We start from the raw sequence: 19,721 nt of genomic DNA, 5'->3' as shown, positions 1-19,721 counted from the left end.
AATATCAGTGCACGATCGGATACTTTGACCAGTTTCAAAAATACATTAAATTGCTAATTAATGTTTATGCTCACAAAATTCGAAATTTTTGTTATGATAAATAAATTATTATGCCGCGATTTTTTTTTTTTTTTTTTTTTTTTTTGTAAAACTGGTGAGCTGTGTCCGACCGCATGTTCGGCGGGTGTCAGTGCGCGTCGCAGCGGAAGCGCGCGCAGTCGTGGTCGCGGCTGGCCGCCATCACGTCGCCGAGCTGGCGCGCCACGCCCGCCGCGCTCGCCGCGCCGCCGTGCGATATCCTGGAAACATTATACACTACTGTTTAATACTAGCATTTTTTGTAATATAGGAGTAGAAGACGTTCAGTCCATCTGATGGTGAGTGGCTACTGCCGCCCATGGACATCTGTTATCATAATCATAATTCTTTTTTGCATAAATATGGTATTACATAGGATGATGTACAATTTATAAAGTTCAAACATATTTCACCGGGTAAGGTATGCAATTTTAAGTTGTAGGTTAGATACTAAGTATTAATCAACCCCAGCTAGGATTAGATATTCCTACCTGAGGGCGGCCACAGATGCGCCGCCATCCCAGAGGAATAAGCTGGAACGCCTCGGAAATGTATGTAATAGTATTGAAAAAGTATTATTATAAAGCAAACAACCAGACTTTTAAAAATATACATGTGTCACTTCCATAATTTAAACGTCACTTCGTCAATTCATTAAGTTGTATTGACGGTAAGGCGTATTGAAGAATGATACACACGTACGTACCCAACACATTACCGCCACTAGGCGAGTAAAAATACGTAATTTTATCCCTTGGCAAATTGTTCGAAGTTATAGAGGTACAACCGCCAAGAGAGCACAGTTCGGGTAGATTTTTTTTTATGGATTTATTAAAGTAAGTTGCTACTGTAACTCAACCGCATTATAAGACCCTACTGTTAATGTGTTACAGCACAGATATTCCTGGCGTTACAGCGCTAATTTACTGTCTATATTCTTCTCGCTAAATAATAACTAGGAATCAAATCTATATTTTTAGTAACCTTTAAACATGAATGTTATTAGACACACCTAGGATTATTTTACGCAATCATCAAAGACATGACTATCGTTAAATTGACATTAATTAACTAAGATACGTGTCCACTGACTGACAAAGGTTTATATAACGTTAATTAATAAACATTACTCATAATTTATGCGCAGTCATTCGCCCATAAACTGCTGTTTTACAAAAGGAAGTAAGTATTTCCCTCGCGGAACCAATAGCAAACTGAACACTTGACCGACTTTTTTTATTTAACACACAATGTTTCGTAATTTTTATTTAATGTAGATATGTCTCTTAAAAAGGAAAAGTATTTGCGACAGGTGTGTGAAGTGTGTTGCGATTCGCTCAGTGATTCATTGAAGGGCGTGCGGTTGGTTCCGCTTTCACGGAATTTCACGGATCGGTATTTTCAGACATAATTTTTTGTTGTTGCAAATGGTTGATTTTGTGATAAATTTAGTTAGAAGTTGCTGTATTTTATATATTTAAAATAGTGGCTTATGAGGTGGTATGTGTGTTCGTAATAGTAAAAAATATGTCATGAAACTTATGAAGTGCTTTAATTATTTTTTTGTTGCTCACACGGATCAGCTATTTATCAATAATGAATTCGTAATGCTTAATTATAGTTCTTTGATTATCCATGTAACTTATATATGAAAATATGTACCTACCTAAATATTTGTTATCGCACTAACATAAAAGACCATTTCTTTAATGGCACGACTATAAGTCAAGCTTTCCATAGTCAGCCTATGTAATGTTTCGACATTATTTCACAGTATAAACAAACGTTTATTTGTACAGGTTTTCCACTGACAGAATGCGGCATGACCACTTTCACTGTCGTGTGTTTGCGCGTATCCGAACGCGCCGCCATCTTTATTACGTAACTCAGTAGGTTACGTTTTGGCGGCAAGCGGTCTGACGGCTGACGGGGCAAAAAAATGATCATTTCGTTTTTTTATTCGCCGTTTGAATTCGAAAACGTGATGTAAGCGTTATGTGATATTACGTGTGTGACTGTCGTCGGATGTTAATTAAATAAATGCGGTCAGCGGTTTTCCTTGGACGGTATTTTTTATACGAGTTTTGCCTGTATCTCATTAAAATTGAGCTACTTAGAAGCGGTCTTTTCATTTCATCGTTGGATTGCAGTCTCAAAGAAAGTATGCTTTTGAGATGATTTAAACAATAATTATACACCTACCTAAATTAACATTAATCAAAGAAATAGGTACAAGAAGAATAAATACCACAATTATTAAATGCTTTCTGACTTTTTAAATTATTTATAAATAGTATTGTAACAGTTGTTACTTAACTCTTTATTTAGCTTTAAAATTCCTCTCAAACCAAAAAAATATAACTCATTACTTTAATTGTTATAATGAAATTCCGATCACTACGTTAATAAAAAACCTTATTGAGTAAATAAAGGCAACAGTAACTCTATAATCGTTGACCATAATAATTGTAGTACCTATGTCCACTGTGTTATTTCTTATTTCAGGCTGATGAGTCAGTGTTAGTACCAACATGGTGTACTTACATCAATGTAAACATTTTAATGCTGGGAGCGAGTAATATTATACAGATTACTTTAAACCACAAGCTGTCCCTTTTGTATCGTATGGAAGTAGCAAACGAGCATACAGTCCATCTGATGGCACGTGGATACTGCCGCCCATGGCCATCTATAATCAACCCCAGATAATGTTAGATTCCTACTTGAGAACGGCCAGATATGCGTTGGTATCTTGGCACCCCGGAATAACTAAATTGGAACATTGGTTGGTCATTTCGGGGCATGAGTCTCCTCTTAGAGTCAGAGGGGTATTTCCAGTCCAAATGCGCGTTGGTAGAGTTCCCACTCGCGATGATTTTTTCACTGTTTTATGACAGTGTTTTATGATTAATTTCTGAATGCAATATGCACATAACTTTCAAAACTGAGCGGGAGAAGCCTGGTATTCGAACTTCGGACCACCAGATTGAGATGCCAAGTTTCTAAGCTAGCACGGGATATACGAGTGAGCTAAGAATGGGAATAGTTTATGTAGAATAAGGTAATCCCAACTATCATTGACGCATTTGCCTGTTGAAAATCTCGACTAGGTTTGATGGCACTACTATCACAAAATAGTACTATTAACTTCTTTGTAATGAGGGACAAATGACAGTTTTAATCGTGGGAGCTCAGTTCCACGAATTATTTTGATGACTTAATTACAAACAAAGTGTCTATTAGCAAACCACAATCCCATACGATTTCCACGCGGTGTCCATTGTTCCGTATCAACTTTTACTTTCAAAGCACTTTCGTTGGTGTGAATTTCGTGGCGATTAGTAACATGGTCGTGTGGAACTAGTGGACAGTTACGTGACGCGAGAAAGTGGCGAGTGGACTGCTTGCATGATGATACCCTGTTATGAAAGCTCTGCCGAAGGCGCGATGGGGACTTCACGCAGATTTGATCGGTAGCCACATGCGTATAGTGCTTGGAACAATGATAGGAATATTGCTAGGATGTAATGCTAAAAGATGTTAAAAATAAATTAATTGTAATTGGGTATCAATAGCAATTGGCTTAGTGGTTGAAATTCGGCCTGTTAAATAGGGAGTCCGAGGTCCGAATCCCGCAAACACTTTTGATTTTCTTTTATGTGAATACTATAAATTAATTTGCTCTCACTGTTAGAGGAGATCCGTGCAATGCAGTAGGACACCCGCACTAAACATTGTGAAAGGTTCCGTAATCGGAATAAACATTATATTTACCGATAGTGGTTACAGGATCCTGAAGAGCACCCAAGGGTTAGTCGGACGTTAAGTACGTGACGGGATACCAAGAACAAAATATAATGAAATGTTTTCAATCATTCAGTTCGGGATGCATCACCAGCGCAATTCAAATTTGAAAGAATTTCATTATTTATTGTTTTTCCTTTCGAGTCATAAATTGGCATTTGTCCAGGGGCGCTTGCAAATACGTGTTATTAACGTATTTACAACTACGTTGATAAACACTTGTTTACATGTAGATATTTTTTGCAATAGATGAGTTGCTAAAATTGATGACTAAATTTCAATGCGTCAAGAGTTTGTTCAAACCAGATCAGGGCAATGCAATTACTGCTATTCTATTACAAGGTAGTAATACTTGTAGGTATGACGGTAGAGTCTCTGGAGTAGAACTACAAAAAGTTCTACCAACTGAAAAAGGTTCTTATTGACGTTTTCAAAACTGCAACGGCGCAGTGTAACATTGGAAGCTCTGCATGATACGTTCAAATCAAATCAAATCAAATTTTTTTATTCAAAATAGGTTCTTTACAGATCACTTTTTGAATGACAAAGCAACTACCACCACTTCACAAGGTGTTTCGTTATGGAGAAGAAGCGGCGAAAGAAACTCCATAACACACATCTTTTTAAAAAAATGTTTTTGACAATGTTAACTTAACGTAATGGTACATGTGGAGCTGGAGCTAATTCAGACCACACCGTTTTGTCAGTCAAATAATCACTTACTTTATAGTACGCTTTTTTACATAGCGTTAGTTTAACGACATGTTTAAACTTTTTTTCTGTGAGATTCAAAATGTGGTCGGGTATTTTATTGTAGTAGCGAATACAGTTGCCCACGAAAGATCTAGCCACCTTACATCTTCTATGTTTACGAATTGCGTGAGGTTATAATTCTAAAACATATGATAACATCTGAGGTACAATTATTTTCCATTGCTTGCAAGGTTCCGAACTTAATTAATTAATAATATATGAAATTAACGCAACATTCTAAGCACACGTACATAAGTATTTGTTTATATGTTCAAAATGGAGGTCATCTAAGATAGCCTTTTTATCATCACTATCGTGTACACGAGGTTGTTGCGCCTGGCTAGTCACTGATTATGAGATAAAACAACTGTTTAACATCAACAGTAGTGTGTAGTAATTAGCTAATACTAATTACTATAGAATACTACAGAAGCGACTTTAAATTTATTGAGAGATATTTTTTACGAAACAGTAGATATGTGCGTCGATTATGTTTTTTCCATGTTTTGTCTTGTTTTTCGAATGATCTCAAGTCTACGATTCTTTATATATAAAATGTTTAATATGGATCTAAACTGGTTATTGCCACACTTATTTCTATCTGAGATGGAGTGTTACTGAGTTCTGGTTTGAATGTTGTGATAACCCACCAAGTTTTTTTTTGTGATATAGGAGTAGCAGACGAGCATGCAGTCCACCTGATGGTAAGTGGCTACTGCCGCCCATGGACATCTGTAATCAACGCCAGATAGGATTAGATATTCCTACCTGAGGTCGGCCACAGATGCGCCGCTACCCCTGAGGACTAAGCTGGAACGCCTCGGAAAAGTCTGTCTCCCTTACCACACCCTTCAAACCGGAACACAGCAGCGCGTAACACTGCTGTTATTAGCTAAAAATAGGAGTTTATTAATTATGAGGCTTTCTTGTTTAGTAAATCATCTGTGATTGTCCGTACTCTACTCAATTTAACTGTTAGATCCCAGATGTGATCATTATATATCAATTTGTTCAGTGTTATGAGTCAATCACGTCAGGAAATTGTTGTTTAGATATGTAAATGTCCAGCCGCCAATGACAATTCATTATAATATTATGGACGTTATAGAAACCAGTATTATTTTAACATCTAGACTTCGAGTCGCCGACGGATTAATGAATTAATTAATGCAAATTACTAATTTATTGAAACTGCATAATCGCTTTCGCTTTCATCGCGGTTCTAGTTGATCAACTTAGTTTAGCTTTTTTCAGCAGATTGTTTTCTTCGAGAACAATCGAGAAAACTGTGATAAAACAATCAGAATATTAACAAAATACTTTCAAATACTATATTTACAATAATAAAAGAGTAATAGTAAATGGTTTATTATTTAATAGGATTGTATTTAAACTGTTATGTGTTGTTTTTGTTTAATAAATACGCTCTCTAATATTTGAATAAAAATATAGTTATAGATTAGACTGAACGTTTTCTGTCATCGAAAAAGATATCGGTGAGGTAAGTACCTACTACATAAGAAATGGATATGGGTACCATGGCGCACTTCTTTCCCTAATGCTGAATTTATATTGCTTAGAGTAATGTACTCGCGCCTAGAAAGTCGTATGTGTTTAGATCTCGTCTTATTTATGCTTTATGGGTTTTTTAATGGCTTAACACATTTTATTTAGTGCCGGGATTATGCTTTCGTAACATCGTAGAAATTGTACGTGGAATGTCAACACGGATTTCAAACTCGTTTCCAGCCATTAGAGAGACGGCAATGAAACGGAACAAAACCGGTACGAAGACATGGACATTTGATTCTCTTACGCCATTCGTACGTGCTACGTGACTAGTGATATAACAATGAGACACACACTATAGTGAATGTGAATGGTTACTTACATTTTAAGCAACGATTCCATCTTCTTTTCCATCGCGAACATTGAGTCCGAAGGTTGCGACGTGAGAACTTTGCAGAATGTCAATTTGGCGCACTGCGAGTCTCTCCAATCTGTTTGTTTCACTATGTCCAGGGCTGCTGCGTTTAGACTTGACGGTGTCGGGTTACTGTCTATGTGCTGCAGCTCATCTGACATGTCTTCCGCCAAAGACCGTTTGACGCTACGTCTGCGTCGCACCGTCCTGTATACACCTTGGTAGGGCTCGTGGAAGATGCTAAACACATCACGCTTAGCACGACTACTATCAGAACCGTCGGGAGACATAACTACATAGACGTTTTCACTGGGCATTTTGTAGTTATCGTCGAAGAACTTTTGTCTACTTAAGATTTTCCTGTCAATGTCATAAGGTGCATCCGCAAATGATCTTTTGTGTTCTTTATTTAATTTATCGTCAATATCATCGTCAAGATTGCCACTGCGCATTAAATTTACGTCGAAAAGACGACCAACAGCTACCGCTCCGAGACCCAGCGCTGCCCCTCCGGCCATAAGGCCGAGAGCGGGTAGCATTGCGGGCGCTCCTGATGCTGCAGCCGCTACACCTATCTTGTCTTGAGCATATCTTTGACTTTGTATGGAATTGGAGGGATATAAACCTAAGTTGTGTGTAATTTTCTGCGTGGCTTCCACAAGAGGGTCAAAAACAGGTTGCGTCACTTTAGCAATAGGCTCTATAATAGGCCTGGTTAGTTGATGGACCGTTTGACTTGCAGTATTGATGGTGTCTTTCATAGAATCAGTGAAGCGTTTCCACAACGATGGTTCAGGCGCTCTTTTGATGTAACCGTAATTGTACGGCGTATACTTAGGGCTGTGGCTATGGTCGTAATAAGAAAATTTATTGTATTCATCTTCGTAATATCTATTTGATGGAGCTTGAATCGTGCTTTGGGATCGTTGTTGACCATATCCGTTAACTGGTTCAATTGGATAAGGATGAGCGCTTTTAGGGACATTTGTGTAGTACTTCACTTTCCTTTCTTTATTCTCGTAGTTCTCGATGTTATCTCTAGTAGCTTTCGCAGGCTGCACGCCGAGTTCAGGATGAGCATATTGTAGAACCGGATTTCTAACGCTCTCATCGAAGCCTGGTTTTGCGTTCTTAGGAGTGTACATTACTGAGTTAGGAAAGTTCACTTCACCAGGGTGTTGAAGCATGCGTCTCTGAATGTGACTCTCAGCATAATCCAGATCGCCTGTATGAGCTCTAGAACTGCGTCCACTGAAGTAATCTCGTTTTGATTCTTGTTCGTTTATTTGCTTAATGTACTCGATGAGTTTTGAATTAGCAACTTTCGAATTATCAGCTTTAGTGAACGGACCGTATCCGGATTTCAAGTAATGATTGTCTTTTTTCAGTTTGTATACATAAGGATAATTATTGTCGGTTGCAATATATGTACCGATTACATCATCGGAGTTGAATTTTATGTTATCGAATTTGGTGAATGGACCATCTTTAGGTTCATAATTGTCTTCTTTGGTAAACGGCCCGAAGTTTTGTTGAGGTTCAGTAGCTGATAAATCTGGGTAAACATCCGCTTCTGGGATAGCTTTCGGTGGAGTGTAACCTTCAGGGTAAGGCAACAGTTCTCCATTGACAACTCGAGCATTACGCCACGTCTTTTTATCAGATTCATCATCGGGCACTCTGATACCTTGTATTTCTGGAATACCATCATCACCCAATGTTAGAATAGACCTTCCACGCTTGTTGTATTTTTCTATGGCCTTTTTTATGTACATAGGCTCCGAGCTGACTACCACTGGGTCTGGCACATTGTATGACTTTGCTTCGCCATCAGGCGAAACTTTAGTGCTGACAACTTCGATATAAACTGGGTTCCTATCGTTCTTTATAACTGGGTTATGGGGATCAAACCTATAGCTTTTAATAGGCCCACCATAGTCCATAAAACTGGTGGAAGTAATGTATACTTTCTTATTATCTGTTCTCTTCTCGTTATCATACGTTGGGTAGTAGCTGGAAGTTTCTGGATCAGTTTCTGGCTTTCCACCATCTTCTTGAATATGAGATTCCGGATACACAGAAACCGGAGACCAGTTTCCATATTCAGCCTTGATGTCACTGAATTCGTCATGTTTGTTGCGATTCAAATAGTAATCAAATCCTGCTAGCTCGCTATTGACGGATCCGAAGTTAAGTTTTCTTTGATCTCTTGAGTCTGTTTTATTTTTTACTTCGTCATTTGTATTGTTCACCCTGACATTCGGTAACGTGGTTTTCACTGGTATAGTCGTAGGGGCTACAGTCGTGCTGCTACTATGTGTGGTTGACTTATCCTTTTTCTTCACAATTAGTTGAGTGACATGACCCGATTTTGTTCTGACGTTTAGCGTCTGCGTGTCGTGGGGGTTCAAACTTCTTGAGACTTTGAGTTCTGTCCGCGTGGTCCGTGATGGCAGAATAGTCGTACGTATGGCCTTCGTGGTAGTGGTGTTCTGTTCACTGGGCTCTCCTGATGTGCTGAGTACCGTGCAGAACAGCCACACCACAGCACATATCCGTATTTGGCTTACGGGAGCCATCTGAAACAAAAGACATAAATTTATATTGCTTGTTTTTATGAATTACGACAGTAGATTCGGATAATATCTATATAAATACGTTAACTATCGTCTTCAATTTAGCATAAAGTATAAAACATAACTAAATAATGCTAACATACTTAAGTAGTAAAATATTGCGTTTATCTGATTGCAAAATAGATCGAGCGTGTCTTCAAACAGAAACACGAAAGCTAGAATTTGCTACAATTTGATTTACGAGAGAAAGCAACAGTGGAAACTATTGGGGTGTGCGGGTTTTCCAACGTATCATACTGATATTGCGCATTGCAAAGATGCGTTCTTTATTAGAAAGTCATGTACGTGTTTAATTAACGTTATGACCATATGTGACATTTACACCACATTTAGATATGTTTCTTCTGTCATTAATGTACGATTAACTGATTAAATTTTTTTGCTGTCCAATTTACCCAAGTAATTTTACTAATGTTATGCTTGAAATAGAAAAAAATATCTAGTTAAGTAATTTGTAGTGATGAGCATCAGTAATTGTTTCATTAGATTGTTACTTGTATAAAATTGATGGAATAAATTGCGGTCGTTAAATGATAGTGTGGAAACCATGGAACTTGAAGAATTCTGAAATAAGTGGAGTTTAAAGAAGGCGATGTTTATCTTAATTTTAGTCTAACCATTAACGTGCATCGTCTTTGGTCGCACGTATACCGTGTTAGCTATAAATCATTCCTATTTTATTTATTTCTTATCGCATTAGCGTCTTAGTGGATGTGTTGCAAGAGTGACTTTTCTTGTTCCATTCATCGGTCACTGAATATGTGGTATAAGTTGTAATAAAATAGTTTTCAGGTAGGAATAGATGATGTTCGGTATCTTTATGTGCGTATAGTATCTGCTTTTGGAAGCTTCTGGAAGATATACCTACAGAGAAAACATCGGTGATACCGGCATCTTCAATCGCTTTCTAAGTACATGGCGGAGTATTTGCAATTTTCGCACCTTTGTAGCATATAGTCATTTTTAGCACAAGCTTACCACATCTAGTCAAACAGACGCATCGGCGACAATCAAACGGATTGAATTCGCGTGAATTTCTCGTAAAATTCACAGGTAATCGTTATGAACGACCAGTGTAGACATATTTACTGCATTGCCACGAATACATTACACTTACCGGCCATTATAGACCTAGTAGGTAGTAGATTACGAGTACGTGCTAAGTGGATTGGAGTTACTTTAAATTCAAGTAATCATCTTCAATATTGTAAATAAATATTATCGTACCTGTAGGAATGATGGAGCAATACAATGAAGATTTTCTAAGCCCAATGTTTTATAAGAAAAAGTGAAATTTAAATACTTACTTAAGAAATATTTATACAAGATTTTATGTTTAATTACAATGTTATTTCTTGTTAAAACATACGTATACCTACTGTATAAGTAAATAGTTACGTGTAATATTTTGTTTTGTTTTCTATGTATGTGTTGAATTAAAATAAGGCTCTATTGCTTTGCAGTTTTCTTTCTGCCTCTAAATATGACAGTGAATAAAAAATATTTAATAAGACTTCACTTTCTAGACGTTACAAGATGCATTTGAAAAATAAAACATAAAATTAATTATAAAATGTTTTTCAATACGTAAAATGAAACTTGGATGGCAAATAAGAGTGCGTAAAGTTTAAACAAAGATAATTATGATAACGAACACACTTATTCAGTTAAGTGTAGGCGTAGGGAAGTAGAGCAGACATAATTGTAGTAGCGATGCTAAGATACGCATCGCAATCTGGAAAGGTAAATTATGAATAATAGAGGAAAAAACTTCGGTTAACCAAAAACAAACAAGACACGTCAATTAACTAAATGAAAAGCCGAAATTACGTAGTATTAAAAAGGGAAATTACACAAGAAAGGTGTTAATTGTAGCTGACTGGTTTGTTGGTAGGTTTTATGCAAAATTGAACAAATTGGAAGTCTATTTTTATATCAAATGTTTTGGATTACACTGAAATTTGTCTTCCAAAGCAAATTTAAGTTTTAGGGCGAGCTTAAAGTATGGAGTAGCGTAAATATAACCAGATGATAAATTACTAAATATTATTCGTCTGCGTCAAATCTGTCCGAAAGTTTCGATACGCACATTTGTAAGTATTTGTCCATTATAAAGATTCGTCCATTATGTTTAAAAATACAATTCATTATAATGCATTTCTTTCCATTTAAGAAAGGTTGAGGGCTGTAATAATAGTCTGAACACATTTTATTACATTATGAAGATCACACGCATGTAGGCTTCTTCGCGTTTATTTCCTTTACCTATTGTCCGACCAAGTAACATTACGAACTATTATTGTTTACGTACGCTTACGTATTGCGACGACCACAATGAAACCACAATAGTATCTGCTAAACTCGTTCCTTAGGCCGTAAGAACTTGTGGTTACGCTAATTATTCAGTCGCTTATGCCATACTCCATTACTCCATATAGTAGGCCGTTGGCTTCTTGGCTTTTCTCTTTCACACAAGGTTTCTTGTTGATTGTGCGTTGTGGTGGAAACCCGCGAACTGTGGTGCGTTTCACATGGTATCTCTTAGAAACTGACCCATATTCGCGTAGCCGAGTGAGTTTTTGCTGCAATGAAAGTCAATGCCCGTGGTTTTCCTTAGATACGGTTTGTTGGGTTAAGGAAAATGTACACGCAAATTCGCTTCGCAAAATGCTTGTTGTTGAAGTTTTTTTGCTTTTTACCGTTGTGTAACGTTGAGAATTATTCTATAGTAAGTTTGTAGTATTTACGAGAATGAGTTACAGTTGTTATTAAGGAAAATGATTTTTAGTATTTCGAGTTTTTTGTAGTTTTTTTTGCATCTGCGAATGAGAAAGTAAAGAGGTTATGTAAAAAAAACTATGTTTAATAGCAGAATAATGAAAACGTTTCGGTAGAAAATTATGTTAGGTACATATTTTTCTACATCTAAAATAATACGTCTGAGTTATTTTTTTAACTAATATGTAGTACAAAACTTTGACTCTACAAATTTTTTTAACAAAAAATACAACCGAATTCTGTCACTACAAAGTAAAAAATAATTCAAATAAAATATGTTGGTTAAGTACATAGTTCTGAAGTCAATCAATATATTTCATTGTATAAGGATGTAAACAGCATGTCCAATATGAGCGCCGACTTCAGAAATATGTACGAAACCAATCTATTTTATTTGAGTTATGTTTTTTATTCACAGTTTTAGTTTTTCACTTATTCCAAAATTGAACTTTAGAAGATACTATAGATATATTTCATTATCACTTACGTAATATTTTCACTATTTTCACTATTCATAGTAACTCGATGATCGAATGTTACATTCAATTTTACACTACCATCCAATATATTATATTACTCAAACGACATATAATTTACCTCGTTTGCACATACGTGGAAAAGCTCTCCATCAACATGATTTGGTCCATCAAAAGGAAAGTGGAGAGTGGTGGCAACGTGGCCGCGTGGCCGGTGGCGGGTGAACGACCCACCCCGGCCACCATGAAAGTGATACCGCTCATTAGAATGCCCACCTCGGAATCGGATTTGTAGTTTCAATAATAAATTATAGCAGAATAATAAATTATAATTATAACAGAGTTATACTATGGTTGTATGCAGCGCTGTACAATGTAGAGTTAGTTATATTGGTTTTATTGAAAAGCTAATTTTACAAAATAAAAATCTAATATTTTTCTCGATTTTTGAATTGATTATTTCTTAATAAAATATGTTTTTATTATTTTAATTTAATATTATATTTGGTCATACTGACTGTTAGTAAAATCTATGCAATCTATTCCCATAGTTAAGTTAAAAATAAATGGATTCAATACATAATTGTTTCTAATCTGTTATGAATCTGAATAATTCTTTACGACCTAATAAAAACAAAGCACATTCAATTCTCATTATTCTAGCGCATGGATAGACCGTCTAAATACTGGCATTTACAAATCGTGCAGTGTTATGCTATTATGTTCAATCATGTGCTATGTTACTATAAACAATATCATCCAATTATAACCATAAGCGAATATGCCAAGCGGTGGCATTTGGCGGTTGGCACTCTGGCACGCCTGCATTGTTATGGTAGAATTGTGTAGCTCTACAAGGGTTGGCACCATGTTTGAAAATAACTTAATTTAATGAAATTATTTTTAACTTCATTCAAAAATACGGATTCCTCGAATACTCTGAAGATTCTTAGTTTTATAAAATTATTCTTTCTTATAAAAAAGGGCTGCTACTTAAAAATATGATGAGCTCCAGACAAGAAATATATCGTAAGTAGAGTTTTTATTACCTACTCCAAGCGTAGAGTATTATTTTTGGTTATATTCGTAAAAATATCTTGAGGCCAGCTCGTCCATCCAATTAAAGTCACTATTTTGTCCAAAATGTGTCTTAAGCTCAGCATCTTAGATATGTAGAGCCACTATTTTTGTAGATAAGTAAAGATGGCGAATGTTTTTACTATTAAAATTCTACCCAGCTTGAATTTAATATTATAATTGATAGTTAAATCAAAATGTCGACAAAACATTGTTTTAGGTGCTAAATAAAAAAAAATCATTTCGCATCCCTATTATCTTTCGTGACGGTTGAAGTAGCAACCCTATGCTAATATTAGCAAAGCGCACCACTGCATTTTCCCATCAAATTGTAAGGCAGCCTTTTGTAACAGAGTAGGGCCCCGTAGTTAGTGAACTATTGCAACTATTGCCACATTATCGAGCATTGCTTGTGGCATTAAGGCAACGTTGCACAATATGTGATCGATTGTTCAGGCATCGTGCGAACTGTTGCTGGAAGATAGTTATCTATTCATGTCACATGCAACTGGTTGCAGGCCTCGTTCGGTACTATTACATCAAGCGGTGTAATTCCCTAGAGAAAAGCTGGTCGAAGTATCTAGAATTATGAAACGAAAGGGAAAGCCTCTTAAGACAGAACTTTTAAAAAGTACTTGTAAGAAGAAATGGTTATGATTCTATTACTTATGGAATTTTTTCCATATCTTTGAATAATAAAGTATGTATTAAAATGCTGAAAGTATTTTGGATTCCTTACTAAATTAGAAAAACATCGCAATGAATTGAGGCTCATTTTCTGTTAAGATGTTTAAACTTGCATTCTAACTTGTTTCCCTTATAAGTTGCAGGTGGACATTGACTTTATTTATACATCTAAGACATCCTTTATAACCTGATGTTTACAATCTCAGCGATGACCAATATGCTCTTGACCTGCACTCAGACGCAAGGTTATGCCCACGTTGCGGCTAAGCCAGGTGACATTCTACATGGCGTATTATGGCGTTATCATGTCAAGAATGCCTCCAAAAACGGAAGTCGGCCACGGAGTGGACGTTACGTAACCAAGGAAACTGAATCGATTCGAAATAAGAAAGCAACGCAACGCATTCCGATATAATTACAAAATCGGAATCGATCGACGTGTTTGGGCGCGAACAGTGAAAGCAGTTACGTCATGTTACGCTGATTGGGCGCGTGCGGCGCACGGAAATTGCCGAAGACTCACGATTACTCACGAACGAGTGCACTGAAAGATATTGATATCGAGAGTGAAGTAGGAGTTTCAGAATCAAAAGAAAAACGGATTTAGGTAAGTTTGCAGTTTTGGAAATACTCATTCATAAAATAATTTACTAGTCTCATTTATTTGCCTCTCATATGTTTCAAAATGTATTGCCGATATAAGTATTTCTGTATGTAGGTAAATAATGTTGTTAGTACACTTTTTACGATAATTTTTCTATCGAGTAAGTAGCCTTTATGTGATTAAACATACATTAGGTTGTAAAGTACATTTTTAAAATATAAAATACCTACATATTTTTATTGGGACAAACATTAGGTGATTTAAAATTAGGATTTTAAGAGTAAACACAAATGGAATAAAGGTAGAGGGTAGAGTGTTAAATTATCTATCAGGTGAATTGCGTTTCGTTATCTTGCAATTTTCTGTAGATAAGAAAGTAACATTGCGACCAGTAACCTACTTTTCATATGTTCTTATGTAAATGTGATTTATTTACCTATTTCTTGCTGTCGGTAATTATTCAAGAAATTAACTGGGTTAAGTATATTATAGTATAAGGTGTGACTTTTCAGTAATTCCGTAGGTGTTTCCAGATTTTTAGGTTTTTTTCGTAAGGTTTGCAAAGATTTTTTTAAATTTGAAGCCGTAGACGTGTCCATACTATGGTAACTGGTCATTGTCTATATGAACATTAGTAATCAACTCCATATAGCCCCTGCTCCACCTAAAGCTGACCAAAGATACATTGCCAGTCCCGAGGAATAAGATGGTCTTCTTATATGTAAGCTGTCATTCACGCTGTTTCACTGAAACGAGAAAGACTTCTTGTCTTTCTCGTTATAAATAGATGTGGCGGTGCCCTCCTGGTCAAACCGTACTGACTATACCATGATCTTCCGAACACTATGGTATGTGATCCCTATCAATTCGGACTTAGCCAACGCAATGGATGGCCAAGTTCGCAGATCCTGAAAGGCGATCCTCACTCACAGGTCTTTAATAGTAAGAGGTTGATGAACCTCGTGAGTAGTTCTCACGCTGAGTGATTGCGAAACAAAATTTACCACCAATCGCCAATTATAACCACACATGGCTCGCTGTTATTATTTAATTAGTATCGCGAATACTGCCTAATTATGCACTTTAAAATGATGACTTAACATTCATATAAATTAATATAATTATGATTTATTTATACGTCTAATTCCATTTTAAATTTCACTTTCGTTATAATGAGGTTGCGAATTAATGAGCGTTACGCGACTTGAGATGAGTCAGCTCTGTGCTATGGATTTTAGCAAATGCTGGAAGTTTTACAATCAATAATTAAGTGCTTTATATACCTGTTTATCAAAAAAATCGAAATAAAATCAAGTTATATTTATTAGAATAGAAGAAATGAATATAGAAACAAGTAACAAAAGGTGTATTCAATAAGTAAATTCGTTGTAAGTTATTTAAATAACCTTAACCCTAAGTATAACTATGTAGGTACTTCCGTCAACAGTTTTTTATCCGCCCAAAAGTTTCTTAATATTCACCGTCGTCAAATTATAATTTAATATTTATGTCTGAATACGAGTAACAGACAGAAAAAATGTTGGATGAGCTTAAAGCCACACAAAATAGGGTTAAAGTTTAAACTGTAAAATCACTTATATCATTCATCTTTATAAAAATCGACTCATTGATTACGTAAAATGTTTTCAAACTTATATTCTTTATGCTGATTCCTTGTTTGGGAATCTAAAACTTTCTTAAATCCACGAGCAGACTACGATACTTAGTTTATTAGAGATCTCCAGCGTCTGCTGTAGTTAACAGCTTCATTATCATTAGTCTTACCAAATAAAAGCATAAAGATATACGAGAACAATGAGATGGGATGTCATGCAAATAAATGAGTTTATTTGAATCTGCATGCGATTTCTCCGCGTTGAATTAGACAATAGAAACCAGCAGGTTGCAAGCACAATGGGTTCTCCGGTCTCCCGGTAGCTATCTGGTGGGCGGGACTGGCTTGTTCAGCGTTTGAGTCGTGTTGTTTGTTTGTGTGGTGGAAAAGCTGTGATAGCTAATGCTTAGAAACTTTCAATAGTAATTCGAGATTCGAATCCCAGGCTCTGGTTTTTCAAGTTAGGAGCGTATTAGGAGTTCATTTAATCGCTTGCTAAAACGGCGGAGGAAATAACCACCTCTTTTGTATGTGTGAAGTCTATTAATTCGCATTTGGCCAGCGCGGTGGAGTATGGCTTAAATCCCTTTCGCTCTGCGAGACATGCATCATCATGCATCAGAAAGGACAATTATGGGTTGACGGTAATGGTGGAAAAAGGTCATAGGAATATTTTGGAACATAGTTTTCTAAAATGGAAGTAGCAAACGTGTTGTCAACCTAAGAAATGGACACTACCTTTGACCTGTGAGTGACTCTGTAAATCACAATAGATTTCTAAATAGATTAGGATTAAGCTAGAAAGCCTTCTTCAAAATTAAGCAATAACGTTAAGTCTACAGTGTGCCCGCAGTCAAGCTACAAAATATGTTATCTTTAAATTATCTATAGTCTATTAAACTGTCATAGAAGTCATAGAGTCCAATGCTATGCATTGATAATAGCAGTACATTAGTGGTTGAATAACTTCGCTAGAAGAATCCTCTTCCACGAGAAGAGTGGTTTCGTTCTAAACCTCACTACTACGCAAACATATTTTAATTGTCGATGTTTACTAAGCCACACACATATTTCTATCATGTCATCCGTGATCGATCGCGGTTAGGCCAGTAATCCATTATTTGGAATCATCAATCATTTTTATTACATAAATAATTTGTGTGATAAGTGGTCAGATTATCAAAAATGCAGTATGTAGGTGTATGTATGTGAATTATGTAAATGAGTTGAAACATTTAGGTCAGTGCGGCCATCGTGACCTTCTCGTCGTGGCGAGTGCGGAGTGTGCCGAATGACTGATAGAGCCTGACCCAAAATGGGATGGTTAATGGTGTGTAACAATTGATGTTATCGCCATTCGACGTGCTACAGTTTGCTAATAACTGTTTCTTGGGAACGTCGATATAATCAATGTGATTTTTAGTAAATGTAGACGAAAGACGTAGTATTTGTATATAATTATCCATCTTCGGGTGTAACCGAGCGTCTCCTAGCTGGGTCTCCTAGTTCAACACATGTTTCAGAGGCTTTAAATTCATACATTGTTTTCAGTTTCGTGCGTTAGGAACAATTATTCATCATTTTTTTTCAACGGCGAAGGGAAAGACCTTAGGAAGATTTGCCAGAAAATAATATTCCTATTAAATAAACAGCCTCAGAGTATTGAAGTATGGTTTTTAATCTGAGATCCATGCTTAAGAGCAGGAGAGAATTTTCAGTCAATTTCACTCGTAATCATTCCATACCTAATTAATTCCATAGGGTTCCTAAATCTTAAACAGCAACGCGACATATTTAAGGTAAGAAATTACCCAGTGTCTAAATTTGAAGTCTGATTATGCGCGCATGGTATATGAAATTATATTTCATTTATTTTACAGTGAAAGAAAATATTAAAGGAACACACATTCGAAAGTTCTAGTAATAAGAAGTTTACTAATCCAAACTTGGTCAGTTGCATTGCATATTATTACTTCTATTACCATAAACGTCCTCATTATGAAAAAAAAACCTATAGGTACCTCGTTATAAAACCATAGTAACCTGTTAGTGATGACTGTGACGATTTTAAAAAGCAGTAGCTACTGTCAAATTCAATCGCTCAGGAAACATTATGTGAAACGGCAGCTTTACAATGGTTTTATGGTCTAGTTCCCATGAGCAATATCACATCACCCGCTCAATAATGTTACACAATTCCATCGTTTTTGTTGTCTGTACATCGATTACCAATAGGATACACTTGTTCATGTTGATACTTTATGAATAAGATATATAATACATTTTGGTTTAGTTTATTCGTAATGAGCGTGTGGACATCGAATCAGAGTATTTTGTTGTTGGGTAGGAAAGCGATCCTATGTTCTTGTTAAATGAGTTTATGTCGTGTCGTTATAGTGGCAAGGTTTAAATTGTAATATACAGTGGTTTGTTTACGATTTAAGTTTTGTTTGGCGCTTGGTACAAAATTAGGTCTTATCATTTGAGGTTTATAGAACGCTTAATGTTTTGATGTTTGGGTATGATGGATTAATATTAAGTGAACTAAAACTGACAAAATTGAAATAAATTAATAATTCAATATAAATTCATAATTTATTATAATTTAGACCAGAAATTTCTATTTTTAAAATTGCCGAAAGTAAGTTTTCAAGGAACAAAAGTGATTCGTTAATAAAATAAATAAAAGTATGAGAAAGTATAAATAACAGTTATTATAGCTGTAACTGGAGGTAATGTTTACAATTTGATTTATAAAAGTTTTCGTAATTTAAATAATTTCATGAAAACATTAAAAAGTTAGTCAAACTACTACTACTACTACTACTTAAAACCTATTAAGTACTTGATAAAATATCATAATTACATAAACATGTCTAAAACATAAATATAAATTATTCAATGGTAAGTTAGAGCATACATTACACAATCGGACACTCACCGTCACTGTGTCCCGTCGCGTAGAAAGTGAAAATCAGCGCAGGCGCATGCTCCGGTCTCACTTTCAAACTAACCACTCTCACTAACCCGCTAGTTCAAACTATACTCAAAAATACAACCGTTATCCCAATTAAAAAAAAAGAATCCACAGACAATAAAAAAATCCTTATAGTAAAAGTCACTGGCTGTCAAAGTCACTTGGTGGTGTGGTGTCACGTGATGTCACGTGGTGTCGGGTTGGTGCGCCGGCGGATCAGGTGCAACTGGCGGAGGAAAGCGGTGGCGCCCGCCACCGCGTGTTGTGTAAGCTCATTCACTTGGTGCGAGTGGCGGGAGATATCTTAACAAT

At 36.1% G+C, this 19,721-nt stretch overlaps 1 protein-coding gene across 2 annotated transcripts; it reads right to left on the bottom strand.

Moving 5' to 3' along the window:
* Positions 1 to 169: 169 nt before the first annotated feature.
* LOC140742428 (uncharacterized) lies at positions 170 to 19,653 on the bottom strand. Of its 2 annotated transcripts, none has more exons than XM_073073381.1 (3): positions 19,353 to 19,653; positions 6,527 to 9,138; positions 170 to 299 (listed from the first exon to the last, which is right to left on the bottom strand). In XM_073073381.1, exons 2-3 carry the CDS (start codon positions 9,136 to 9,138, stop codon positions 188 to 190), a joined length of 2,724 nt encoding a protein of 907 aa, XP_072929482.1. In that variant the 5' UTR covers positions 19,353 to 19,653; the 3' UTR covers positions 170 to 187. The 2 variants fall into 2 exon arrangements, with proteins under 2 accessions (XP_072929482.1, XP_072929475.1); XM_073073374.1 differs by having other exon boundaries at positions 19,374 to 19,652.
* Positions 19,654 to 19,721: the final 68 nt, after the last annotated feature.

This window comes from Epargyreus clarus, unplaced genomic scaffold (genome assembly GCF_041222505.1).
Source record: "Epargyreus clarus isolate Ecla_fem2 unplaced genomic scaffold, WU_Ecla_fem_2.2 ptg000001l, whole genome shotgun sequence".
Taxonomy (NCBI): Eukaryota; Metazoa; Arthropoda; class Insecta; order Lepidoptera; family Hesperiidae; genus Epargyreus; species Epargyreus clarus.
This window is presented reverse-complemented; position numbering and strand designations above follow the sequence as displayed.